This window comes from Candida orthopsilosis (genome assembly GCF_000315875.1).
Source record: "Candida orthopsilosis Co 90-125, chromosome 1 draft sequence".
NCBI classification, from domain to species: domain Eukaryota; kingdom Fungi; phylum Ascomycota; class Pichiomycetes; order Serinales; family Debaryomycetaceae; genus Lodderomyces; species Lodderomyces orthopsilosis.
The window spans coordinates 2,652,628-2,666,179 of record NC_018292.1 but is presented as its reverse complement, the minus strand read 5'-3'; the positions used below and the strand labels follow the sequence as shown (position 1 = coordinate 2,666,179).

The 13,552-nt window shown below is 36.9% G+C and overlaps 7 protein-coding genes across 7 annotated transcripts; 3 read left to right on the top strand and 4 right to left on the bottom strand. All coding sequences in view use genetic code 12, as the record gives it.

Moving 5' to 3' along the window:
- Window positions 1-25: 25 nt before the first annotated feature.
- CORT_0A12100 (hypothetical protein) lies at window positions 26-1,744 on the top strand (the record flags this gene model as incomplete). Its single annotated transcript, XM_003866985.1, has 1 exon — window positions 26-1,744. The coding sequence occupies one exon, from the start codon at window positions 26-28 to the stop codon at window positions 1,742-1,744; it is 1,719 nt and encodes a 572-aa protein (XP_003867033.1).
- Window positions 1,745-1,874: 130 nt separating this feature from the next.
- Window positions 1,875-2,936, bottom strand: CORT_0A12090 (hypothetical protein; the record flags this gene model as incomplete). Its single annotated transcript, XM_003866984.1, has 1 exon — window positions 1,875-2,936. One exon carries the CDS (start codon window positions 2,934-2,936, stop codon window positions 1,875-1,877), a length of 1,062 nt encoding a protein of 353 aa, XP_003867032.1.
- A 443-nt stretch (window positions 2,937-3,379) lies between these two features.
- On the bottom strand, window positions 3,380-3,934 carry CORT_0A12080 (hypothetical protein; the record flags this gene model as incomplete). Its single annotated transcript, XM_003866983.1, has 1 exon — window positions 3,380-3,934. The coding sequence occupies one exon, from the start codon at window positions 3,932-3,934 to the stop codon at window positions 3,380-3,382; it is 555 nt and encodes a 184-aa protein (XP_003867031.1).
- Window positions 3,935-4,239: 305 nt separating this feature from the next.
- On the bottom strand, window positions 4,240-6,396 carry CORT_0A12070 (Suv3 protein; the record flags this gene model as incomplete). The annotated part of the gene is made up of 1 exon (XM_003866982.1): window positions 4,240-6,396. One exon carries the CDS (start codon window positions 6,394-6,396, stop codon window positions 4,240-4,242), a length of 2,157 nt encoding a protein of 718 aa, XP_003867030.1.
- A 425-nt stretch (window positions 6,397-6,821) lies between these two features.
- On the top strand, window positions 6,822-9,539 carry CORT_0A12060 (hypothetical protein; the record flags this gene model as incomplete). Its single annotated transcript, XM_003866981.1, has 1 exon — window positions 6,822-9,539. The coding sequence occupies one exon, from the start codon at window positions 6,822-6,824 to the stop codon at window positions 9,537-9,539; it is 2,718 nt and encodes a 905-aa protein (XP_003867029.1).
- A 192-nt stretch (window positions 9,540-9,731) lies between these two features.
- CORT_0A12050 (hypothetical protein) lies at window positions 9,732-10,958 on the top strand (the record flags this gene model as incomplete). Its single annotated transcript, XM_003866980.1, has 1 exon — window positions 9,732-10,958. One exon carries the CDS (start codon window positions 9,732-9,734, stop codon window positions 10,956-10,958), a length of 1,227 nt encoding a protein of 408 aa, XP_003867028.1.
- A 51-nt stretch (window positions 10,959-11,009) lies between these two features.
- Window positions 11,010-12,506, bottom strand: CORT_0A12040 (Met7 protein; the record flags this gene model as incomplete). Its single annotated transcript, XM_003866979.1, has 1 exon — window positions 11,010-12,506. The coding sequence occupies one exon, from the start codon at window positions 12,504-12,506 to the stop codon at window positions 11,010-11,012; it is 1,497 nt and encodes a 498-aa protein (XP_003867027.1).
- Window positions 12,507-13,552: the final 1,046 nt, after the last annotated feature.

Sequence of the window (13,552 nt, the reverse complement as noted above, 5' to 3'; positions counted from 1 at the left end):
GACAAGTACATTCTAAGAGATAGCGATGACATCAACAGAATATCTATGGACTAACGACGAACTACAGCCTCATGAGATCCAATCTATATTTGCAGATACCACGCTATCATTTGTGATCATTTCGAAGCATATTGATCGAACATTGACTAATTATGTGAAATACATGGAACCATGGTTGCAATACCCTTGGAACTTTAAACAGCCAAAATACCAAGCACTTACATTCAATGTTGTCGAATATATCTATGGAGAGCTCAATTATCATGAAAATGTCCTAGATATGGAGTTATTTATTGCTATTCTATTAGATTTCTCTAAATATGAAGATTGCTATATTCATGTGTTTGATTCAGTAACGCTCGAGCCAGTGCTAGCTACTTGTCATGATGAGCTTAGTGCTGAATTACAGGATGTAACCACTTCAAGGAATAGAGTTTGGCTACATGATGGAGGATGTGTTATACTAAATCGACTTAAGGACAATGGTGGATATTTGCCATTGCAAGAGGCTATCAAGCAAATCTTTGTTGGAGATTATAAACCTGATGAGAAATTAACCATAGCGTTGAAAGAAAAATGCAATTTGGAGACGGGATTGAGCCATGTTCATGATGTGAACTTGACTTTACCTGTTCCAGTCGCAAAGCTAGCCACAGTAGATCCAATGATGGTGGCCAAAAGCTTAGAAGCACTAGAAGAAGAAGAAGAGGTGAAGCCACTTGTTTTCAACGAGGGAATGGATGTCACTGTGCCTATCAATAGTGTGCATCTTGGTGTACTATTAGGTATTGCTTCTGCATCGGGAAAGCCACAAGAGTTGAGTGGGATCGTGCTATCAGGGCTACAAAAGTATTATCACGGTAAGGAGGAACCAAAAGTTCCAGACACATTAAAACCATCTTCGCGACTGGTACTACAGGGAGAGCTAATCAATAGAGGAATAATATCGGAGCGTATTCCCGAAGACACTGAATTAGTTGAAATGATTGCTGATATAAATGGACTGCAAATGGGAGATGAAGAACTGTATGCCAAAAATCTTCAACAAGTATTTGAAGAAGGTATTGATGATTTTGAAGAATTAATTGACGAGGATGATGAAGGTGGCGATGAGGAAAGCGATTTAACTGATGATGAATTGAATGAATTTCGATGGAAATATTATGATATTGCCAATGAATGGATACCTCGTGACCAAGTTACTCAGAAATATCAAGAATTCAAATCATCAATTTTGCAAACAACGAGTAAATTCAAAGAAGAGTTTAAAAACACCGAGTTTGAGGATTTTCCCGAATTCATGGAACTGGAAGTCATTTTAGAAATGAGTGGTGGTAACAAGTATAACAATGATTCCGATTATCAAAGTGATACTGCTGAGATGTATCAAGGTGATATGGCGTATGAAGAGTATTTGGAGTTTAAAAATAAACTAAGACAAGAAGGTGCCAACTTCAGCGAAGAAGAGCCCGAAGACGATGACGAATGGGAGAATGTTGGTGTAAATGAGAGTGATGAAGACGATGATGAAGAGCTTATAAGTGATGACAGTGATGATGATATTGCTAGTAGATATGAGCAAAGAGCAACATTAGAAACCTTGGATGAGGAGTCACCACTTGAATATGAAGAGTTAGATCCCAAATTGTCTAAAACGGAGATTGAGCGACTTACAACTACAATGAAGACACTAAAGACTAGTGAGGATACAAATCTCGAGCTGAAAATAAAGAAAAAGAACTGAAAAGAGAGATTATTTATTAATAGATGATTAGTTCTGAATTAAAATAAATGCAAAATTTTGCAATATAAATAATGCAGGGGCCACTTGTGACCCGAATGCTAAACCCACTCCACCTTGCTGTTATCACCTTTTATGCCCCCGGTATAATGAACCCTCTTTTACTTAACTCATGTACAGTCCATATCCAAGTTCTTGCCGCATAATCCATATTATTAGCCACCTTAGAAGGTTGTAATTCCTTACCCTGAGATCCAAAATATTTCCCATTATTCTCCTCAACTGAAAATTGTGGATTCAATGAACTTCGTATAACTTCCAAAGCGCCTTGTTCAGAAGTAACTCCCAAAACCCAAGCAAAAATTTGGAAAACACACCAAAATATTATGCCAACAATGGGTAGATTTGTCCAATATGCAAATACATTTGTATTCATTACTAACCCAGGATGCACTGAAATGCAAAGGACTTTTGGGTTACGTAGTGCCAACATCTTCATGAAATGGATTCCGGCAGTTTTGGCAATTCCATATCTAATCCAAGTCAAGATGAAATTGGGCCTGTAGTCTAACGCAGTTTTCAAATTGAAGTATCGAAAGGCGAATTGATGCCCAAAAGAGCTTAGGTAAATAACCCTTGGTCTAGGTTCGATGTGAGGAAACGCATCACTAGTTCGTTCAAGTATTGGTAATAATTTCAATGTTAACAAAAATGGTGATATGAAATTTGTTTGTAGTTGAATTTCAAAATCATCAATTGTTTTGGTATATGGTAGGGCCATTGCGCCGGCATTATTGATTAATAGATGGAGATATCGTTCTTTTAACTTGAATGTTTCAACAGCATTAATAATCGATTGTAGATTGCTCAAATCCATTTCTAGGTAATGCACTTCACCTAAACTGCATTCATTGACTTCTCCACTCACACTAGTTGCACTCAAATTACTGATACTGTGCTGTGGATGCCCCTGGTCCAAAAGTTTTATCTGACTAGCTCGATATTCCAATTCTTTGATCAGCTTTAAGCATCGTGACTTTGATCGACTAGCAATATATACAACATATCCATGTAAATATAGATTCAAGACTGTATAAAACCCAATCCCACTATTCCCCCCAGTTATTATAGCCACTCTTCGATCAATTTTGGGATTGAAATACGGGAGTGTGTCAATATCAATTGGTGATGACATGTAACGTAGGGAAAAAATTGGACAATGGGTGAGTGGTTATGCTTTATAATTTGGAACTGATGCTGTAAATGTAGATGCAAGTAACGTGAATGTTATGTACGTGTGGTGTTATGAAGTGTCAAGGGGGTCAGAGTGTGTTAAGTGGGTGCCTGTTTCTTTATCGAGAGATTCTTCTATGTTGATATAGAATAAATCTTTGTTCAATTCTGTGTCTCGTGCTAAAGGGTGAATTTCTTTTTGTTTTTTTCTGCGAAGTCTTGTTTTCTCGTAAATCTTAACACTATCAACTAAGTATCTAGGTATATGAATGTGGTTATCAATGTATGGATCTACTAAACAATCTACACCTCCTTCTAGTGGATAGATGGCCACATATATAGCTATGCTGTTTTCAAAATACACAACTAATTACTTGTTCTATTCTGTCTATATTGTGTATAAATCTACGCATCTTTTGGTAACCTCAATTGCTCCAAGATATCATCAAATATAGCTTCTTCTGACTTGCCCGTGGAATCAACACTTACAGCCTCTCCACCGTTTCTCAACAACTCATCATCCTGGGGGATTTCCATGATATCATATTGTGATTTAACCATATCAGATTTCATATAATGACCTTTCCTATTCTCAACTCGTTTAACCAATTCTTCGAAAGTGGTGTAAAGAAACACGAATCTAAAACTCAAATCACCTTGTCCCGAAGCGCTTTGCTTGATGTATTCACGATACACTTTTTTCAACATTGAGCAAGATACAACACTCTTCTTACTTGGATCTTCAATAGCTTTTGCACTTGCTTCATGGGCCAACTTTTCAAGCCATCCCCATCTATCCCCATCAGTCAATGGCTCTCCTCGAGACATTTTGTCAATATTGGCTTGTGGATGTAATGAGTCACCTTCTATAAATGGACATTGGTAATGTTTCGCGAGTAATTCACCTTGTGTAGTTTTACCAGTACCAGCTGGACCACCGACGACAATCACTGTAGGCATTTTTGAAAATGAGCTATTAGTATGAGAAGGATTGAGTGAGTGAGGTTCTTTCTTCAGGATGTTGTTCTTGGATTTATATTCACTCAAAACTGGTCGGAGTCTTTTTGAGAGTGAAAAATTTTGGGGGAACAAAGTAAACAATTTTGTTTTTGTGTCTGGGCATAAAGTGGGGGGAAGGAGCGATATCGCATTTACCAACAAACCAACAAAACCAAATACCGTCAGATCTAGTTACATGTTACATTAAACTCTATCTACATGATATTCTATGTGGATTTCTATTTACAAGGGTGTACTACTTTTAATCACCTTCTTCCCATCTTATTCATCCGCCTGATATTATTCAACTCTTCAGTAATTCTCTTTTCAACAAGAGCCTTCAACTCCATAGCTGACTTTTTATCAATAAACAAAGTGGGGAATCGTTGACTTAACCACAAAAACAACAATGTTAACTTATGCATACTTTCCAATTTTTCAACATTTCCCAAGGAGATCTTGATATTCTTATTAAGTAGAGGCTTTGCTGATAGGAGATGTAAATCCAAAAACCCAAAATCGAAAATTGTTTTACAATCTCTCTCAACTATATTTTTGAAAAATTTCTTGACTGTAGGGATGACTAGTTCCCTATTCATGGGCCCATGAATAGAGACGGGGGTTTCACTTAGTGTCAATTGATCATCAATTGTCATGTTTTTTAATAGCTTGTCCTTTGATATAATTTCCAAAATCCCCGTTTTGACCTCCAAATCGGCTAAGAAATATAACTCAGATTTGAAGTTTAGAGTGCTGTTGATGAAATGGGAAAGGGTCTCAGATAAGGGGCTTTCAGTAGAATAATTTGTCATGTAGTATTTCCACACAAGGCCCGTTGGCCAAAGACATGCTTTTTCAAGTTCCACAATTGGTGTTTCAAGGCATTCCTTGATATACAATAAGCTTGAGCGTTGTAAAGCAGTGACTAGTCCTTCCTTTGAGCCATGCTCTGCACTGAACCTACCCGCTCTCCCAGCAATCTGCTTCACTTGTGATGTCGTCAAATTCTCAACTTCAGATCCATTGAATTTATTTATCCCACTAAAGACAATACGATTAATTTTCAAGTTCAATCCCATGCCAATAGCATCGGAAGCAACAAGTACATCGTATTCGCCACTATTGAATCTAACAGCTTCTTGGGCTCTTATTTCGGGCGGTAATGCACCATAAATCATACCAACTTTCAATTTTGTCTCTTGTTCTATACTGCATTTGTACTCCAAAATTTTTCTTTTGGAAAAAACAACCAAACAATCTCCCTTTTTCAATGTCTTTAAACTAGTTGGTTTCTTCTCCATTGTCAATTTACCTAATCGATCAAATTTCTTTACAACCAACTCATCGCCAGTGATTTTAACTAATTTCTCAATTAATGGAACCGCACTCTCTTCCCCACACAAATGAATTTCATGTGCCAACACACCCAAAACTGCATTGGTCCAAACAGATCCCCTTTGCGCATCTCCAATCATTTGTATTTCATCGATAACGCAAAGATCCATTTTTTTATGTAAGGGAATCATCTCAATAGTCCCTGAAGCTAAACCACTAACTCTTCCATACTCATCGATTGATGGAATAACTTCTTCACCTGTGATTAAATTGCATCCAATACCTTGGTTGTTGAATCTTTCGTAAATTTCACGCGCCAACAACCTCAACGGGCCTGCGTAATATCCCGTCTTTACCTTTGAAAGTTTTTGCAATGAATGGTAAGTTTTCCCTGAATTTGTAGGACCCACGTGCATTATGATCTTACGTTTCATCTTTCTTGCTTCAGGAAACCACTGAGCTGGATTTGAAAAGTCAATCATTGATTTTTCGTAGGGCGTTGTTTCTATCTTGTACTCTAAGTAGTCCTTATATAAAACATGAGTAAGAATGTGTTCCAATAGTTCATTCTTGTCTTGAAGATTGCATATCTCAAGCATCTCTTTGGGGTATTTACCGTTCTGAATCGAATTTATAAGAACAGGCAAAAGGCTGCTATTGGGATTTATAAACTCTGTAAATGTGAGATAGCTGTCATCAAAGTCGTCAATTTTCATTATTTGCTCATTAACCGAGGACACAAAGCTTTCAAATAGGTCTAATTGCTGTTCTGTCTCCTCATTTAGATAGTTGTATGGGTATACGAATGACTTGGATTTGATCTTCTCTTGTATCTTTTCTAGTGGGTTTGCTATAAACTTCAGAAGCGCCTTTTTGTCCTCTTGGGTAAGCTTAGACCTATTAGTAATATGCAGACCCTCAAATGGCTGTACTATAGATGACGTCGGACTCTGTCGGGTAGTTGCAAACCGCAGTTGTATGAGCTGAGATCGTAACTGCAAACTATAACCTCTGAACAGCAGCGACGCGAAGCTCTTGTTCGCCTTCACCCGTATTCGTATATGCGGTAGTACTCTAGATCCAATCATACTTGTTCTATCCCTTATTTTATGTTTTCAAAATTCACTTTCAACGCGATGGGCTAGTAGTAGACTTTACTTCATATGACGTACTAAATATAGTTTAATGAACGGTAAACACAAAACACACAAACAAAAGCGAAGCAAAAAAAACAAACATTTATATGCAGGTTTAGTGTTTAAAGAAATCTCGACAGCCATATATTCAACTAAATCACCTGCTACTACTCTACATTATCAGAACATCATTCTCACTGCATCCAATTTCTCCATATTACATACCACTAAGTAGTTGATTACCTTTTGACGAAATTACTGGTCCACACCAAACACTGCTTCACTCGTACAAAATAGCGACATCTTGCATTCCTTTTCCCACCAACCTACATTCATATTCATTCCTTTTTGCGTAAGTGGTTTACGACATAGCACACATGAATGGCGCTAGAGCTCTTCCGAAGTATTCAAAGGATCAGAATAATACTGCACAGTTGGCTAATGAGTTTAACAACTTTTACATGGCAATATCTTCACCAAAGATTTGTCAAATTGGAAACTATAGAATAACAGAAGAAATTGGTGAAGGTGCGTTCGGTAAGGTATATCTTGCCACCCATGTGCTACTAAATGTTAACGTGGTGCTAAAATGTGGGTTAATTGATGATCCTAATATTGTGAGGGAGATATATTATCATAAACAACTAAAGCATAAAAATATCGTGAGTCTTTACGAGGTTATCAAAACAGAAAATCATCTATGGATCGCTATGGAATATTGTGAAGGAGGTGAATTGTACTATCTAGTCTACGAAAGGAGGCGATTAGAACTAAATGAATGTCGTCATATATTTTTTCAAGTTCTCCTTGGAGTGCAATTTGTTCACTCAATGAATTTAAGTCACCGTGATTTGAAGTTGGAGAATATACTTTTATCAGACAAGAAAAAGAGTTGTGTTAAGTTAACTGATTTTGGATTCATAAGAGAGTTTAATCCACACTCTAGAAGATTTTTATCGACAATTTGTGGCACAACAGTTTACATGGCACCGGAGTTATTATTGGGGCAGAAATACTCGGGATTTGCTATTGATGTATGGTCGTTGGGAATAATTTTGTACACTATGCTTTATGGAGTGCTACCGTTTGATGACGACGATGAAATGAAAATAAAGACAAAGATTATTAATGACGATCCGACTTTTGCTGATTTTGTTCCAGAAGAGGTAAATCAATTGATTTTGAAGATGTTAAGCAAAGATCCAACAAAGAGACCAGGCATCAGTGAGATATTGAACTCATCATTTTTAATTGACGCATATAACAAGCATTTAGAAAAGAATCAGAAAAAGGCAGTTGGCGATGGTGAGTCCATCCTTTCGATAAATCAGCACTACAATTACATGCAGAAACCATTTGACACAAGGATAGAGCGTGAATTGATTAGGAAGTTGCAGAGATTGAACGTTGACATTGACGAACTTCAAGCAAGCATATATAGCAATGAAATGAATTCATTGACTGCGTTTTATGAGTTGTTGTTAACTCGAGAATTTTCAAAAAAAAAGAAGCGATACATTAGGGACAAAAAAAGAAAGTATTTCGAAGCAAGGAATTCATTAAGGAAGTCCCGTAAGAAAGTCAAAAGTGCTCTTTCCATGTCAGATCAATTATCTGGCTCACAACCGTTGGAGCGAATAATCTCAACCTTGAGCATAACTTCCAACAAAAACTCAAGCAAAACAAATTTAAACCGATTGTCAACATACTCAAAAAAATCGGGGGACAATATTGATTTGCGCAATCTGCCTAGATCTCAACAGAATGCTCGTTTTAGTATTGATCGTGATCATTCCAATCGAAATTCTGTGGGTGAAATAGGACGGTCCGACATGACGGTGCATTCTCAAGCGATTTCACCAACCTCTACCAAAATTGATGCTCCATTACATAGAATTGTTTCTTTTGTACCACAGGAAAGAAGACCTTCCGATGCTGCATCAACTGGAGAATCACTAAAGAAGCAAAACAAGGGTGGGAAAATCTTGAACAAGTTGCAATTTTGGAAAAAGGATAAGAACGGGAACGACGGGGATAAAGATGATTCAACTTCAGTTGTAAGTAGAAAATCGGAAAAGTATGAGAATGACACTGGTAGTGGTAATCTGGAGTTGCAATTACAACAAAGCCCCCAACGATTCGATCGTAGCCAAACTTCATTCGAGGTGGGAGATTCTGAACAAGTACCAGTAACTACGGGGTCCGATACTAGACAGGCTGAAGGTGAACTAGAACCAGCTGTGGAAGTACAAGCGTCGGGATCAAATCATTTGACCCCAACATCTGGTGATGGGAGAGGACTAACCAGGACCCGTCCTTCGTCGATGATTTCTCAAATTAGTCAAATTAGTAGATTGAGTCAGTTATCAACAATGTTGTCCGAGTCGGAACTAGACATATTAGATGAGACTGATACTTTAGATGACGATGATGACGAAGATGAAGCATACGATTCCAGTATCAGTATGTCTCAAGATGGAAGATCATCCACCGGAATGGTGTCAGGAAGTAGTCGAGTTCCAACCAAGAAGAGACCTAGCTATCGAAGAGGCATGTCCTCAGATCAATCTATTCAATCAGTTTCGACTACAGGTGGTCAATCCACTGTTAAAAAGAAACTGTCCATGTCACGAGTCACAAGTAACTCATCTGATGACACCCCCAGTGAATCAAAATATGCTGATGAAGTACCTCCTATGAATGGAGACACCAATGCTCACTCTCAATTTATGGTTAAAAACCGTCCATCAAGTCTAGTTACACCTACTCCTGTCCTACATAGTAACTCCATACATCCTAATTTCAACACCAACGAAATTGATAGACTACAAGGCTACCGGTCTCATTCACCACCATTCAACTTCAAGCAAAACCAGAAATCAATGCCTCGTAGTGATGCCAAAATGAATCGAAAGTTGATGCCACCTACATTTGCTAATAAGAACAATAGTGTCCCACACAATTATCAGGATACAAAACAGGTAAACGATTGGCTAAATAATCCACTAACCAATAATACTGGATCTCACGGGTATGCCAATAAAACCATGTATGGACCTATCATTGATGAAGAGGATGAAGATGATGAAGTATAGTGAAAAAGTTTTGGCTGCAAAATGAAACCTCTTTGAATGTAGTTTTGTTTTTGTCTCCAAATACACGACCAGTAGGCAACGAATTTCTTCTCCTGCATGTAAGCCGTGTTGTGGAAAATTTTTTTAAAATCAGATTTTCAGTACCTTCAAATAGGTTCATCTAACTTTAGACGTTCTTATACTGCATTCACTATGGCATCAGTAATAGTCGTTGATAATGACTTGAAGGATTCGATCAAGGAGTACGTCCAGGTCCTTGATGGTCTTAATGGCAACACTGATCTTGCGACAAAAGTTAATTCATCATTACCTACTCAACAAGATCAAGCCATCTCCAATAAACAAGAGTTGTACACAATACTTCAACAAGCATCAACTGCAGAAACATTGAGGAATTTGACCGATAAAGAATTTGAACCCACCATTTATTTATTGATCCACATCCTTTCTCAATTAGGCAGTATTGATTTGGTATTGAATTCTGAATCATCACCAATTTACAATTTACTTTTAACTATTAATCCTCAACAACCATTATCTTTGAGAGATAGGAAATCAATTAGGTCTACTTCAGTATTGTCTATTTTAAGTACGATTTTCAATTTGATACCTAAAGAATCAAAAACTAGGATATATGTGATTAAGCAAATTTTAAAAGTTATCAAGACTTCTGATATTGAATTTAATGCCATTGAAGATAACATATCGCAAAACTTGGTCAATTGGTTGCAAGAAAGTAATGCATCTGAAAACGAAATAAAGGAAATTTTTTGGGATTTCATTGCATTGGATAAGGGATATTCTTTGAAATCATTGAATTTTATTAAATCATTTACCCATGAGTTTGCCGTATCGGAACCAGAATTGACCAAATTGATTAAATTTGCATTGTTGTCGAAAATTGTTGATGTTTCATTCTTGATTAATAATAACGTTGCATCTGCATTGAAGAACACTGATAAATTGACTCAACTTTTTGCTCAATACGTTAGAGGTGAAATTCTTTCCACAGAAGATATTGCAGCAGCTGATGCATCTTTACCAGCACAATTTATCCATCAAAAATCAAGAATTTTAAACTTGGCTAAATTCTTTGCAAACAAATCGTTATCATCCGATCATGACAATATTGTGTTCAAATATAGCGAAATCGAAACTGCGTTAAATTCCACCGAATTGGAAGAATTGTTGGTCGAAGCTATCAAAGCTGGTGTTTTGGAAGGTAAGATCAATCAAATTGATGAAACTTTTTGTTTGAGTAGAGTCAATAGATTTATATTGGCTGGTGATGAAGAAGCAAATGTTGAAAACTGGAATCTTGTCAAAAGAGCATTACAACAATGGTTGGATTCAATAACTAACATTGATGATATTGTTAGAGCTACTAGAGAAAATCTTGTTAATAGTAGTGCTAATTAGGAAAGTACGATGTATTAATAGAGAAACACTGAATTAAGGAGCTTTCGAAGTCTATTCTCTTTCATTATCCAAGACGACTAAAAACCCACCTACTAAGTGTAGTGACCCACATACAAACACATTCAATTCTTGTTGCTCTCTCTTCAAATGTTCCACTGCGGTTTCTATATCCGGAAACACCAGTCTTTTCGCTTTCCCAACATCTAATTTTTCCCACAACTCACTAAACTTGTGTTGAATCTCCAATTTCTTAACTGCATCCTCAGATGTGTTTTTAGCTAATAATTCAGGATTGTACTGTCCAGAAGACCAGGTGATATTTGGAGTGAATATCACCTCATCAAAGGCAAGTTTTGGATCGTGTTTGGAAATAGTTTGATACAAAGTAGTTAATAGCTCAGCATAATTGTCACGCCCCTGTTGATTAAACAAGAGCACTCTTTTTTTTGATGGCGACTTCAATTGTTCCTCTCTAAACCAAGTTGAAGATGCAGTTATAGATTCGATAGTGTGTGCACCATCAACATACCATGTTACACCCGGTGGATTATTGGTTATAATTTGACATCTACCTGGCCAATCAACTTCCTTCAACCCCTTGATGAATTTTTCCGGGAGTGATTCCACTTTATTGCCACTCAAAAATAGCCCACTGTCTACTCCAATTGATTTCAAATGCGTATCGGCTAACCTTACTGCCAATGCTGCATTTTCCTTTTGAAATTCTCCTGAAAGTCCCAATTCCAAATCTGGTAAATCCTTGGGGTGAACAAATTGCAAAGAAGATACACCCAATTCTTTTGCTCTTTTCTCAATAAGTTCATGTGTTTTTGGATACTCTTTTTGTTCACTAACAAAAGCAGGGCTTCCCCTTTTGAAAATACCAGTTTTATTATCAGTAATACTTTCAATTGTATTTCCCAACATAAATGTATGATCAATTCCCAAGGCACTTATGCCAGTAACGGTTGGTTTTTCAATGATATTCGTTGAATCAAAAGTTCCACCAACACCCACTTCATAAATCGCAGTATCAACACCTTCTTGTAAAAACACATGGAACGATAAAATTGTCAAGTATTTGAAGTACATGGGTTTGACTACATCACTAGGTTGTAAACTTGGCCATTCCTTGGGGTCTGATTTGGTACCTGTAAGTTTATCCCATACTTCAAAAAAGTATTTTGCAAACAACTCCTTATCTATAGGCTGTCCGTTGATTCTTATTCTTTCACGAACTGATTTCAAATGTGGTGATGTATATAAACCAATCTTGGAGATATACTCAGGTTGATACTGTTTCAAAATACTCTCAGTAAACGCACAAGTAGATCCTTTACCCTTTGTACCAGTAACATGAATTATATTGAGTTTATTGAAATCTCTAGGAGCATAACCTAATCTTGAAGTATATTCACGAACTTCATTAATTGATAATTCATTTCTATTGACATTGGGCCCTAGTTTTTTCATTGCTTCAATAGAGGCAAAGTTTGATTGTAGTGAGTTTAATGCATTGATGGAATCTGTGTATGTACGGGAACTCATCTTTGGTATTCTCATTCCATGTGGAGTCCAAGCGATTTGTTGAAATGATATCTTTCACGCTGCTGTTTGACTCTGAAAAAAAATATTGCACTCGTATAATTCATTACACAAAGGTGTAACAGTAAGAGAGATCGGGTTGTATGATGGTTGGAACAACAGAATCTTATGGGGGTAACAAGATCTATATAGAGAGCGTAAGTACAGTAATGATGTAGTATTTAAGCTCCGGAAGATAGCGGTGAGCTTTTACACTTCCCTCGATGCTTCTCTATTCAGGTTATGACTTATTTCACATACAATTCACCTGTACAGTTGGAGGACTGACCATAGGAGAGCTATGACTCTCTCTGCATCCAGAATTTACTCAATTGGCCTTTCATAAATGGTTTGTACTCAATTTAATTTGAACAGCGTAGCTAAATCTATTTTATTTTTAGATCTTATCCTTTGTGTAGGTGGCAAAATTACAACTCACAAATATTAAATTGCAAATACAAAGAAAAACTAAATCTACTACCCACAATATCTCCTTTTCTTTTCCTACTTTCCATGTCAAGTGGAATTCAAGAGCTGACAGTTGAGTTTATATCACACAATTGGGTCAATTGAATCAATTGCAAACACAATCGAACACATAGTTTGCTCTAAAGGACGCGTGGTCAAAATGCCCGAATGGAGATGATTAAGTTTGACGCGTATCGGTTATATTCTCTATGACAAGAGCCAATTGAATAAATAGGGCGAGGTGAAGAGTACATAAAAGACCATGAACGACGAGAGATTAAGTGATTAGGTTAAACCGTCGCTGACATTAAATCATGATATTTTCCATTATGAAATAGAAAATGAGCTACGACTATAATGTCATGCTTGTTAGCTCAGCTGCAGTTAAGTTTCGGCTTCATGCTTTTAGCATTCCGATAAGGAGAAGGTCGTCTTTTGAACATAAAGATGAAGTAAACTATGTTGTGAACGGACTATCTCATGTGAATGGTAGCGTGAGAACTTGACAATTATTTTGATACATTGCTTCACGTGCGTATCAT